Source organism: Juglans microcarpa x Juglans regia, chromosome 2S (genome assembly GCF_004785595.1).
Source record: "Juglans microcarpa x Juglans regia isolate MS1-56 chromosome 2S, Jm3101_v1.0, whole genome shotgun sequence".
Classification (NCBI taxonomy): Eukaryota; Viridiplantae; Streptophyta; class Magnoliopsida; order Fagales; family Juglandaceae; genus Juglans; species Juglans microcarpa x Juglans regia.
The window spans coordinates 28,109,723-28,123,389 of record NC_054597.1 but is presented as its reverse complement, the minus strand read 5'-3'; the positions used below and the strand labels follow the sequence as shown (position 1 = coordinate 28,123,389).

The 13,667-nt window shown below is 41.6% G+C and overlaps 1 protein-coding gene across 1 annotated transcript; it reads left to right on the top strand.

The window, feature by feature from the left end:
- Nucleotides 1-526: 526 nt before the first annotated feature.
- Nucleotides 527-3,630, top strand: LOC121251767 (receptor-like protein kinase 5). The gene is made up of 2 exons (XM_041151118.1): nt 527-3,160; nt 3,265-3,630. The coding sequence occupies exons 1-2, from the start codon at nt 550-552 to the stop codon at nt 3,624-3,626; spliced, it is 2,973 nt and encodes a 990-aa protein (XP_041007052.1). The 5' UTR covers nt 527-549; the 3' UTR covers nt 3,627-3,630.
- Nucleotides 3,631-13,667: the final 10,037 nt, after the last annotated feature.

Here is a 13,667-nt window from a genome sequence, read left to right as displayed (position 1 = left end):
TTCTAACCCATTCCAGGGGGTTTGTGGAAAGCATTGGCCCTCGATTAAAGAGATCAGATGAGCAGCACATGCTTGACAGCTTGCATGAGTGGTAGTGGAAGAAAGTGCGTATACAATCAACAAACTCAATAACATCCAAAGCAAGTCAAAGTCTACTAAAATTTTCCACGTAGTGGGGTTTGGCTGCTTTATTTAAAAATCAAAACTTTCAAGTGGCTAGAAGAACAAAAATACCACAAAGTCGATTTTTTCGGAGAAAACAATGATTTTAATTGGCAAGGATGGAAAATTCCAGCCCCACGGTAGGTAACATCTCATCAAAGATGTTGGACTAAACTTGCAATTATAACTCAACGAGAGTTCCCTTTCTGTGGAAAATGTTCAGATGGGACATTCTTTGAATTTTTCTTGGTTTGATGTTTGGACGTCCCACCATTGGATGTGTATTTTTCTCATCTTTCTCGAGTTTTCATCTATTTATTAGCTCATTGTTGAAATTAGAGTTCAGACTAGAGCAAAAGCAGAGCCAAAAGAACTCAAACCTCTGTAATGACGAAAGCAGCTCCAATATTTATCCATTTCTCTTTCTACGTCACATTTTTTCTCTTTTCCACCCATGCAAACTCCCAAGCTCAAGAACAAAGAATCCTACTAAACCTGAAACAACTATGGAGAAATCCAGAATCTCTCAAACACTGGATTCTAACAAACTCCTCCTCCCATTGTTTCTGGCCTGAGATCACTTGCTCCAACAACTCTATCATTGGTTTATCCTTCAAAGATTACAACATCAATGGAATAGTCCCACCCTTCATTTGCAACCTCAAGAACCTCACAATATTTGATGTTTATAACAACAGTTTCCACTCAACGGAGTTCCCGAGAGCTCTCTACAACTGTTCCAAGCTGGAAATTCTTAACCTCTCGCAAAACTATTTTTCGGGTGCAATCCCCGATGACATTCACCGCATGTCTCGGCTTCGAGAGCTTGACCTCGGAGGCAACAACTTCGACGGTAACATCTCAGCATCTATGGGGCAGTTGACAGAATTGAGGAAACTTATTCTTCTCCAGTGTTCGTTTATCGGTACTTTCCCGCCAGAAATTGGAAACCTGTCCAATCTTGAGGTTCTAGAATTGTCCTATAATTCTAAGATGGTGCCAACCTTGCCTTCGGAGTTCGGAAAGTTGAAGAAGCTCAAGTTTTTATGGATGGCTGGGACAAATTTGATCGGAGAAATCCCAAACACGATTGGAGAAATGGCAGCTCTGGAGTTTTTGGATTTGTCACAAAATAACATGACCGGGAAGATCCCTGATAGTTTGTTTATGCCAAAGAATCTAACGATTGTTTACCTTTACCAAAACAAATTGTCTGGAGAGATTCCTCGGGTGGTCGAGGCTTTGAACCTCGATGTCATCGATCTATCGGAAAATAATTTGACAGGGACAATTCCCGATGAATTTGGAAAGCTCGGAAATTTGACAGGTCTGGCTTTGTTTCTCAATCAATTATCTGGAAAAATTCCAGATAGCATTGGTCATCTTCCGAGGTTGAAAAATCTCAACTTATTTAACAACAATTTTTTAGGGAGTTTGCCTCCAGAACTAGGGAGGTATTCTATGTTGGAAAGGCTTTGGGTTTCAACCAACAGGCTTACAGGCCAGTTGCCAGAACACTTATGTGACAATGGGAAGTTGGTGGAAGTGGTAGCTTATGAAAACCAGCTCGTTGGAGAATTGCCCAAGTCGCTTGGAAATTGCAGCAGTTTGGAATTAGTCAAGATATACAGAAATAAGTTTTTTGGGAATATTCCAAGTGGTCTTTGGACATCATCCAATCTAAAAATGTTGATGCTAAGTGATAATTCTTTTACAGGCGAGCTTCCTGAGAGATTGGCATGGAATCTTTCACGATTGGAGATGAATAATAACAGGTTTTCAGGTAAAATTCCACAGGGAGTGTCTTACTCGAGGAATTTGTCAGTTCTCATGGCTAGCAATAACCACTTCAACGGCATGATTCCTCAAGATATTTCTTGTTTGACAATTCTTTTGCTTGATCGAAACCAACTTTCGGGCTCCCTTCCATTAGATATTAATTCATGGAAATCGCTGAATACTCTAAACCTCAGTCGAAATGCAATCTCTGGGCAAATTCCAAAGGAACTTGGTTCCTTACCAGGCCTTACTGAATTGGACTTGTCAGAAAACCAGTTGTCTGGCCTAATTCCATCAAAACTTGGCCTCCTGAAGCTCACTTCACTCAATCTATCTTCAAATCATCTGACTGGAAGCATCCCAAGTGAATTCGAGAATGGTGCATATGCCTACAGCTTCTTGAACAATCCTAGTCTTTGTGCTAATAGACCATCTCGATACCTTAATATCAAGAACTGCAATTCGCGCCGCCAAAAGTCGAGCAAAACTTCTTACAAATTGATTGCTTGGATCATAGGTTTGGTGGTAGCAGTTCTTTTAGGTTTATTTATTTCATTCTTTGTGATCATAAATTACAAAAAAAGAAAGCATGGATTGCATTCATCATGGAAGCTCATCTCATTCCAGAAGTTGAATTTCACAGAATCAGACATTTTGTCAGGATTGACAGAAAATAACCTGATTGGTTCTGGTGGATCAGGTCAAGTATATCGTGTTGTTGTTCATCCTTCAGGTGATATTGTTGCTGTGAAGAAGATTTGGAATAACAGAAAGCTAGAAGAAAAACTTGAAAAGGAATTTCTGGCAGAAGTCAAAATACTTAGTTCAATTCGACATGCCAACATTGTGAAGTTGCTTTGCTGTATCTCCAATGATAATTTAAAACTTCTTGTCTACGAGTATTTGGATAACCGTAGCCTGGATCGCTGGTTGCATAGGAAAAGTAGAGCAACAATCTTGTCAAGTGCAGTCAGTCATGTTATCTTGGATTGGCCTAAAAGGTTGCATATAGCAGTTGGAGCTGCCAAGGGGCTCTCCTATATGCACCATGACTGCTCACTACCCATTGTTCATCGAGATGTGAAGTCAAGCAACATCCTTTTAGATCTCAATTTCAACGCACAAATAGCTGATTTTGGTCTAGCAAAGATGTTGGTCAAGGAGGGAGAACTGGCTACAATGTCAATCGTTGCTGGCTCTTTTGGCTACATAGCTCCAGGTGTGTGACAATATAGATTTCCAAGTTTCTTTTATTGATTATGTTTTCCTGTTTTTCCATCACCAGAGGTGTGGCTTAGTTTGTGTTGTTGAATTGAAATGCAGAGTATGCTCGCACGACAAGAATTAATGAAAAGATCGATGTTTATAGCTTTGGAGTTATCCTTCTGGAGCTGACAACCGGAAGGAAAGCCAATGATGGTGATGAACATACATCCCTAGCCCAATGGGCATTGCGACACATTCAAGATGGAAAACCAATAGTTGATGCCTTGGATGAGGAGGTCAAGGAACCTTGTCACTTGAATGAAATGTGTCATGTTTTCAGACTTGGACTCTATTGTACTGGCACACAGCCTTCTACCAGACCATCCATGAAAATGGTTCTTAAGGTTTTGCTCCAATGCAGCCAGCAAGTCAGAAACGAAGAGAAGAATGCGGCAACTGATATGTTTTTCGCTTCCTAAGGAATTCAAAGCCAAATGAGGATGTTGAGGTCAATGTTGAGGATTGTTCAAGAGAAATAAAAGACTAGATCCTCTATGGTTTAGGGCTAAGCACCGACCAATTCGAAGTCTATATGCCCATCCTCCACTCCAACTCCGACTTGTCAAAGCAGAGTCAAATCTTGGGCTTTTTTTTTTTTTTTCAACTTCATATTTGGCACACCTTTTTAAAAAAGAATTTTTTGTGTGAGCTTTTAAATTTAATTTTTTTTCAAAAATTACAATCTAAAGTAAATAATTCACTTTTGCTTCAATTTTACTCAAACTATAACAAAAAAATAAAACTAAATAAAAACAAGTAACATACTAACATGCTTCAAAAAATTAAGGAAAAAAAAAAGGTCTAATAACTATAATAAACATCCACTCTCATCATCCATCATCCATATCCAACTAATCACTACAATAAACATCCACACCCATCATCCATCAACCACATCCAATTCTGAGAAAAAGAAACCTAACATTTTCTAAGTGCCAACAAATTAAATGTTTCCAACAACAAATGTAATTTCCCAACAAGGCAACAACTGAACCAAAATATTTTAAATGTTCTAAGTGCCACACTGCCATTCCAACTTCCAAGTTGTGTCTGAAAACAAAATATGGAAAGATTTTAGTTAGAAATTTTGGACCTACATAATATATCAATAAAGGAAAATCATAAGTTGATGTATACTAGTTGGCCGGAAGCTTCATGCAATTTTCTTTTTCAAAAAATTAAACCTATCTAACTCGTTTGAGGTCTCATGTGTCCTTTGGATCTTTAGCCCTTTGGTCTAAAGCCAATAATAATACTGCAACACAGCTAGCAACAACATATCCAACATGAGCAATATATAACAGAATAACAGGCTAAGAACATCACAACCTCAATCATAGTGCTATTGCCAAGTAACTAACTCAAACCTCTATCATCTTAATGAAGTAAGCTCGCCATACTGGCGGTTAATTCTACATTAAGATGTTAAAGTATAGAAGGTTAGTATCACAAAATGTCAAAATCAACATATATAACAACAAAAATAGATCTCTAAATACATTACTTGAGTCTAAATTATAGCTCTCCGCATCATTAACAGTATCCAAATAATTTTGACTCAGGCATATAAGAGTGGACTTCAACCAGTTTTGCGCGAACACAGGAGCCTCTACAATTCTAGGAGCCAAAGAACTCCTAAAACGGATCCAGGACACGGCCTCATGTGCTAAATGCAAACTCAGATGCTATGGTGGTGATCAAAATGACCAAGATATCTCTTGCCATTGGAGCAAGAATCAAATATTTGGTGGAGTTGACCTTCCACCAAATTAAAATGTTGAAACTCTCCGTAGGAACCTCAACATCCTGCTACAAATACCGTTCTATCTCCGACTTACAATCCATCAAGGATGCTGACTTTTGCTCTTTATGGAAGTTTTTCAAAAAGACCAAGGGATCAGTTGTACAAGTACTACTACTCCCCATTGATGCACTACCTTCACTATGAGGAGTTGACTTAGATCCAGTTACACACCCATCACCAAATGTAACATATTGTTCATACAATTATTTCATATCCCTCTTGAGGAGTGCAACAAATTCCTTACCCGTCTCAACGCCCAATGCTTGGTTGAACCAATCATTTTTCAAGGGCTCTCCTATATGCACTATGACAGATCACTACCCATTGTTCATCGAGATGTGAAGTCAAGCAACATCCTTTTAGATCTCAATTTCAATGCACAAATAGCTAATTTTGGTCTAGCAAAGATGTTGCTCAAGGAGGGAGAATTGGCCACAATGTCAGTTGTGGCTGGCTCTTTTGGCTATATTATAGCTTCAGGTGTGCGATAATATAAATTTCCAAGTTTCCTTTTATTGATGATGTTCCCTCTTTTTCCATCACTAGAAGTTTGGCTTAGCTTGTGTTGTTGAATTGAAATGTAAAGTATGCTCGCACGACAAGAATTAATGTGAAGATCAATGTTTATAGCTTCGGGGTTATCCTTTTGGAACTTACAACTGAAAGGAAAGCCAATGATGGTGATGAACACACATCCCTAGCCGAATGGCATTGCGACACATAAACCTATAAGTGATGCCTTGGATGGGGAGGTCAAGGAGCCTTATAACTTGAATGAAATGTGTCATGTTTTCAGACTTGGACTCTATTGTACTAGCACACTGCCTTCTACCATGCCATCCAGGAAAGAGGTTTTCATGGTTTTGCTCTAGTGCAACCAACCAGTTAGAAATGGAGAGAAGAATGAGGAAACTGAGATGCTTTTCCCTTCCTATGGAATTCAAAGCCAAATGAGGATGCTCAACATTGTTTAAGAAATGTGAAGTTGGAGTTGCCTACGGCTCTCCTATATGTACCATGATTGCTCACTACCCATTGTTCATTCAGATGTGAAGTCAAGCAACATGCTTTTAGATCTCAATTTCCACGCACGAATAGCTGATTTTGGTCTAGCAAAGATGTTGATCAAGGAGGGAGAACTCGCTACAATGTTAGTAGTGGCTGGCTCTTTTGGCTACATAGCTACTGGTTTGTAACTATATAAATTTTCAAGTTTCCTTTTATTGATGATGTTTTCCTCTTTTTCCATCACCAGAAGTTTGGCTTAGTTTTGTGTTGTTGAATTGAAATGCATAATATGCTCGGACAACTAGAATTAATGAGAAGATCAATGTTTGCAATTTTGGGATTATCCTTCTAGAACTGACAACCAGGAGGAAAGTCAATGATGGTGATGAATACACATCCCTAGACAAATGGGCATTGTGACACATTCAAGATGGAAAACCTATAGGTGATACCTTGGATGAAGAGGTCAAGGAGCCCTGTCACTTAAATGAAATGTGTCATGTTTTCAGGCTTAACTCTATTGTACTGGTATATAGCCTTCTACCAAGCCATCCATCAAAGCGGTTTTGAAGGTTTTGCTATAGTACAACCAGCCAGTTAGAAACGGAGAGAATAATGTGGCAATTGAGATGCTTTTTGGAATACCCAATGCCCAACCCCACGACCCAAGCTCGAAAAGATCCCAACCCAAAAGACCCACAGGATGTCATTTTTGGGAAAGACTCCTCCTTGTAGTTTCTTCTTCTCCGAACCTACGCTCCATCCTTGACGGTTTCTTTTCCCCCTGAAATCTTCTCCTCCTGTTAGTTGCTCCCCCATTTTTTCTTCCATGAATCCCACTTTTTACCCACACTCCTTTAGTTTAATTTTTTTTCTTCACCCTCAAATTATCTTCTCGATATACTCTCTCTCTCTCTCTCTCTCTCTCTCTCTCTATCTCTTATGTTTCTTCCTCTTGGTCTCTCTCTCAATTTTATTTTCACCTCCTTGTCTACTCTCCTCAACAAGCACCACGAGAACCACCCTGCTCCTACAGGACGAAAGCTGCCGGGCCCACTGACTCAAGCCTTTACTTACACCACTGTAGACCCACGCCACCCCAGCACCACCTAACACCAACCCACAAGCCTGCACCCACAATGCTACCTCTGCATGCAGTCGTCCCACATATAGCAGATCGCAAAAACCACCCTGCGGCAGCACCACCCTCACTGGAATAGACCAATTGAAAGCCTCTGTTTTGTGCAACTCAGAGCAGATCCATCTCAGCCATGACTATAGCACACTCGGAGAACTACCATGAAGCCAACTACCGCTCAGTCGTTGGCCACCCATCATTCAACTCCGAATCAACAAACCACGTTGGAAACCAACAATAAGCACTTTGCGACCACCACCCCTTCAGTTTACACATTTCTTCCCCCACATCACCACAACCAGAACACCTGCAAGCATAAAACCACGCAACCGCACGCCGCTGCCATGCCATAGCTTCGCCACTAGTACCCAAGCAGAAGACCACCATCTCATGCCTCTCGCACCCACAGTCTTCTACTGCATGCACCACCACCACCACACAAGCCTCTCCCACATTCCCTCGCTTCCAGCCACCACTTCACATCAGGAGCTCCACACTACTGCTACATTGCAGCGTGAAACCCAAGCCACCATCGCACACCAAGAGGCCTCTGTTTTCCCTTGTCAAAAATAAAGCAGCTCCCCCATCGGGGTGCTTAAGCCATCGCTCTCTCTCTCTCTCTCTCTGAACTCCACCACATGCCACAGATGAGGCTGCAGTGATTTAAGCTCTGCCAACCATTGGATTTCCATTGCTTGGTGCTAGGTTTCCACTAGTGAGCTTCTGCTGCATAATCTTTTTCTCTCATGTGTTGGCTTTTAGATGAGGACACTTAGCAGTAGCGCCAGTGTGTGTAATTACCTCAAGGCCATCTATGTGTATTAGGGTCTGATGGTTTGGATGTTCATGTGCTCTGGGTTTGATTTTGTGAGTTTCTAGTGAGCCTAATTTCATGAGGAAGTTGATTTCTTAGGTGGTCTTGGATTTAATTATTTTTGGAAATTAGTATGCTATTTTGTTTTGGGTTATGGGCTACAAAGGTTTACAGGCCATGGGTGGATGTCATGAGTTTAATATGTATAGTTTGGTATCAAGATCACGTGTTTGCATGATAATATTCTAAGACCAATTTACGAGTAATATGATATTAGGATTTAATCGTGTAATTGTTTGGAGAAAATTATGTGAAAATCAAAGTATTTGGAGGAAATGGTATTTCAGTGTTTAAGGATTTTAGATGTTAAAGGAAAATAGATTCTTTCATTCTCTAGCTTTTATTATGAAATATATGTACAATTGGAAATTTGCACAAGTTACGCAACTATTTTATAGGTAACGATTGATATTGATTTAACACAGTTGTGAGAAAATTCAAAAATGTTGAAAAGTCCAGGTAAGCGGGGTTCCTATGCTAGACTTTGCATAAAAAAAATGAACTCAGGTTGATTTTATGAAAAATGTTCACGATATGTTTTGAAACAAATTGTGAAAATAACCTCAATTATGTTTTCAGCATTACTCATGAAATCTGTATAAAAGAGAAAGTGTTTTCTGACATGAGAAATATTTTGACATGCTGTTTTTGAAATGTGCAAAAGAGTGAATGTGAAATTTGTGAATTTCGTACATATTATATGAAGATGCTCTAAATCCATTTCGCTTTTGTGAAAATGATAAGAAAATGTTCAGATTTCTATTTGATATGATATGACATCTGAAAAACCTTTGGCATGACTTTCTGATTATGTTATATGGTTGGTACCAATATCTCTGATATGAGTGCACCCACTTTGGAAACAAAGTGGTCTTTCTGCGTGTTCTTTTCTGTGTGCACACTTGGGGCTCTGAGAATGAATAAGAAAAAGATTGACATTCTAATACTGCCTAGTTTGGCTACCGGGGATAATACAACCCTACCACGGGGGTTAAACATGGTATATGATATGATATGGTGATATGATATGATATTATGATATGATATAATATGATACGATGTGATACGATATGATATGATATGAAATGATATGATAAAATGAAGATGTTCAGTCATGTTATACCAGGGGGTCTTTGATTCTTTGAATATGAACAGTTTGAAATGTCGCTCTGATTTCTTGATAAAATGTTTTTGCGATCTCAATATTGAAACTGAAATGTTGTGTGTCTGCATTCTGAACTTTGAGAAAAGTATCATGTTTACATACTAGTATATGTTCTCTGCTTACTGAGTTATTAATAACTCACCTCTTATTTCTACAATATTTTTCAGATAATTTGAATATTTCAGCTGAGGATGAAGATTAGGGAGTATGGGTGAAATGATTTAAGCATGATGGATTAAGCTTAGAAGGTTGCTATGATTATTGTAGAATTTTATTCGGTAATTTTGTTGTGTTCTGAGGACTTAGTATTTTAGAAGGTTGATGTTTATTTTTGAAGTTTTGTGGTATTTTTAGATTATTTATATTGGATTAGTAGATTGGAAACAGTGAGATCTATGTGTAATTGAGAAATTAAAGTCTATATATGTACCGTGAGATGTGAGTTTAAGTGACAAAAAGTAATTCTCTGCCCCCTTTGGGACTGGATTGTTACACTTTTCTCTTCCTAAGTGATTCAAAGCCAAATTAGGATACTCAACATGTTCAATGGAAATAAAAGACCATATCCTCTATGGTTACTAAAAGGAATTGAATAGTGAAGTTATTACTAAAAAGAATATTAGTGTTTGCACTTTCATACTAAATTATCCCTTGTTTCACTATACTTTGTCGTTTCATTCCCCAATTTTTGAAAACTGTTTTGTTCTTCGAGCCTTTTTTACTCAAGTTTTAATGAGTAATTTTTTAATTCCTCAAGCAAGGGATTATCACTCTTCTTAAACTGGCTTGCAAGGTTGACCACATGCTCAAAAATCCTGTTGGCAGACTTAAAAGTAGTATTTCTTAGGTGCCAGACAGACCACTTAACTGAAACAATTGAAGGAACTTAAAAGTAGTATTTCTTAGTAAATAGTGGAATGCTTGTGTAAGGGCAGTAATCCCCTAAACCTAGGCTGGGCCAAATGAACTAGCCCAGGTCGCTTGGTAGCATGGGCCAGACCAACCTAGACCTAGGAAGGGGTAGAAGACGTGCCTTGTGTGGGGACCGATCAAAGGTATGGGTCGCCCCTGACCACCCACGATCAAGGCGTTAGGGTCAAATCAAGGTGTCAGGAAGGACACCGACACCCAGGTGCTGAAAGCAGCACAGACGAAAGCGCCGACAACTCAAGAGTAGGATGTCAAGGACAACCCCCTGCGCCCGGGTACTAACAACGGGCTCACCTGACCATGGCCACACACGGCGCTGCCTAAACTTAGGAGTCAATGGTCACCTCGATCAAGTATGGGGTCCTGCCATCTGACAAAAGGTTAACACGGAACGTGGTAGGAGGGCATGCGAGCAACACCCCTATGACCCAGCTGACGGGTACGGACGACACCTCCTCGAATCCCATTTGCCAGAGGATCATATTGGCCAAGTATATAAATACCCCTCACACCCTCTAGGGTCCTTTCTCTCTCTCTGATTTTGAATACTTTTCTCTTTCATTTGCTTCGCCACCCTATCCCAATAACTGACTTAGGCATTGGAGGTACCATGGCGCCCCGTACCCCACATTTTCTATCTCAATAGAATCCAAACCTAGCTTAGTAGAGTAGAGATGCCCAGGCCGTTAAACACGACATAACAGTGGCATTGCCTGTGAGATCTTTTTCTTTCCTATCGTAGTGTGTCCTTCACTTGTCGGTAACGAAACGCTCTCAACCCTCACGTCGTGAAGAAGAACAACCCGAAACAATGGAAGTAAGAGTCGATGAACAAGGTGAAATGATACGAAAGTTGATGGAGGAGGTGACGGGAGTGCCTCCCTGTGGAACGGGGAATTAGAGAGACACGAGCACAACCAACACTCTAAGTCCTGTTGAGTCCCTGAAGTAGGGGTAGCCGAAGAGGAGCAACAAAAAATGCACCTCAAGCTCCATGAACTCAGGGACAAATATGCTGAGATGGCCAAAGGGATGGGTACGATGACCATAGTGGACTAGCTGCTCACCAGCACAGACCTAGCGTATAGTGTTGAGGTTATGGTGGTTTCCCTTCCCCCTAGATTCAAAGTTCTGCAGATAGATGCATATGACGGGTCCCAAGGACCCCGTAGAACATCTAGAAATATTCAAAGCCAATATGACCCTGCACGGATTCCCATGGGAAGTCGGTGCAGGGTGTTTCCTCTCACTTTGAAAGGGAAGACTAGAACAAGGTTTGGGTCCCTGCCACCTGGTACCATCGACTGCTTCGTTGAGCTGGCCCATCTCTTCCTGAAGCAATTCATGGCAAGCAGGAAAATGAGGCATCCCACAACTTATCTCTTGATGGTTAAACAGTGACACGATGAAAGGCTGAAGTCATAGCTCTCTCGATTCAATAGGGAGCACATGAAAACAGACGACTAGGATGAAAAGATCACCCTGGCGGCTCTGCTAGGGGGGTTTGGTCCCGTATCCCATGGACTGAGCCAACAATTTCATGGATCAAGCCGACGGTTTCATCAATGCTTAACACAAGCTTTGGGCATTGACGGCCCCTCGGAAGACCAAGTTGGATCAAGTAGATAAGAGAGCCATCGAGCAGGGCAACAGTGTGGGCCGGGAAGGTAACATGAAGAAGGCATGCAAGAAGCACAAAGAAGAGCAGCCTGCGCTTAGACGGGTCTGACCATGCACACACTCTAGCATGGCCATGGAGGTCGAAAGAAACTCTAGCCTGCAGAGAGAACAACAAGGTCTGACCCACCCTGAATACTGCACCTACCACCACACCGATAGCCACCGAACAGAAGACTACTTTAACAGAAAGTTGAAGATGGAGGAATTAGAAGCACTACTAAACCAACGGGCTGACGAGCAGCACGCATAAAGACCCAATGGTCGTACGCGGCAATAGAGAAGTGAAAGTCCAACCAGGTAAAGGGCGGGAGGACGCCCTAGAGTAAGTCTGTGCCGAATAAGCCAGCCAGAGGAAATGATCCTGTGGGCGAAATAGCACAATCGCAGGATGATATGCCAGGGGAGGGACCACGCCATTAGGGCCTGGTATGAAGAAGTGTTGATCGCCAACAAGGTGGTGTCCAGCTCCAGGAGCCACATGGAGGGACAATCATAACCTTTAGTGAGAAAGATGAGTGAAAACGCCTTGGTAGTGATTGTGCAGATTGTCAACTGCACAAAGAGGAGGGTCCTAATCGATAACGGCATTTCTGCCAATATTCTATTATGGAAAGTTTTTGTTCGAATGGGCATCACCCCCAATCGGCTGTGCCCTGCCCCAACACCCCTTAAAGGCTTCACCGGAGACATAGTCCAGCCAATTGGAGTCATCACCTTGTCCATCCTTCCATGGAAGGCCCTAAGGACGACAACTACCATGGTGGATTTCCTCGAGGTGAAAGCACCCTCCTCCTACAACGCAATCTTGGGGCGACCAACTCTGAGCAACTTGAGGGCGATGACCTCCACATTCCACCTGAAGATGAAATTCCCAACTCTCGCAGGAATGGACGAGATCCATTGTGAGCAGGTTGTGTGTGAACAACCTGAGGGCACGAGAATGCTATGCGCAGGAGCTGAAGCAGGAGGCCAAAAAGGCTACTGACCCGCCTCTATCGTCGAGCAGGCACTACAGCAAGCAGAGCCCTATGAGGCCTTAAAGTTGGTGTCGGTGGACCCATAGAGATCCGAGTGAATTTTCCATGTGGGGACCAAAATAGCCCTCGATCTGAGAAGATCTATAAAACCGCTCCTCTCCAAGCATCGAGAGATGTCCGCCTGGAGCCATTAAGAAATGCCTAGAATCGACAAAGCAATCATCGAGCATCGCCTGAGTGTGGATCCCAAGGTTAAGAAGGTCTAGCAAAAGCATCACAGCTTTAGTGTAGAGAAGTACATGGCCATCGTAGAAGAGGTGGACTGCCTCCTAGCCATGGGGTTCATCAGGGAGGCCCACTACCATAAATGGCTTTCTAACATGGTCCTGGTGAAGAAGGCGAGTGGGAAGTGGAGAATGTGTGTTGACTTCACCAATCTGAACAAGGCCTGCCCGAAGGACAGTTTCCCCCTACTGCACATAGACCTAATAGTGGACTTGACGGTTGGCACTCATTACTCAATTTCATGGACACATACTGGAGGTACAATCAGGAGGAACCCAGATAATGATGAAAAGAGAGCCTTCATCACCGACTAAGGACTCTACTATAGCTATGTCGTTCACTCTGAAGAATGATGATATGATTTATGAATGGCTAGTTAATTGAATGTTCAAGGAGCAGATCGGGCGGAACATGGAGGTTTATGTAGATGATCTCTTGGTCAAAACCAGGAAACCTGAGCAACATATCACCGATCTTTGGGAAGCTTTCGTATTGCTTAGAAGATACTAGATGAAGCTCAACCCGTTGAAGTGTGCCTTCGACGTCAAGTCAGGGAAGTTCTTAGCCTTTAGGATCTGAGAGCAAGGAATTGAGGCCAA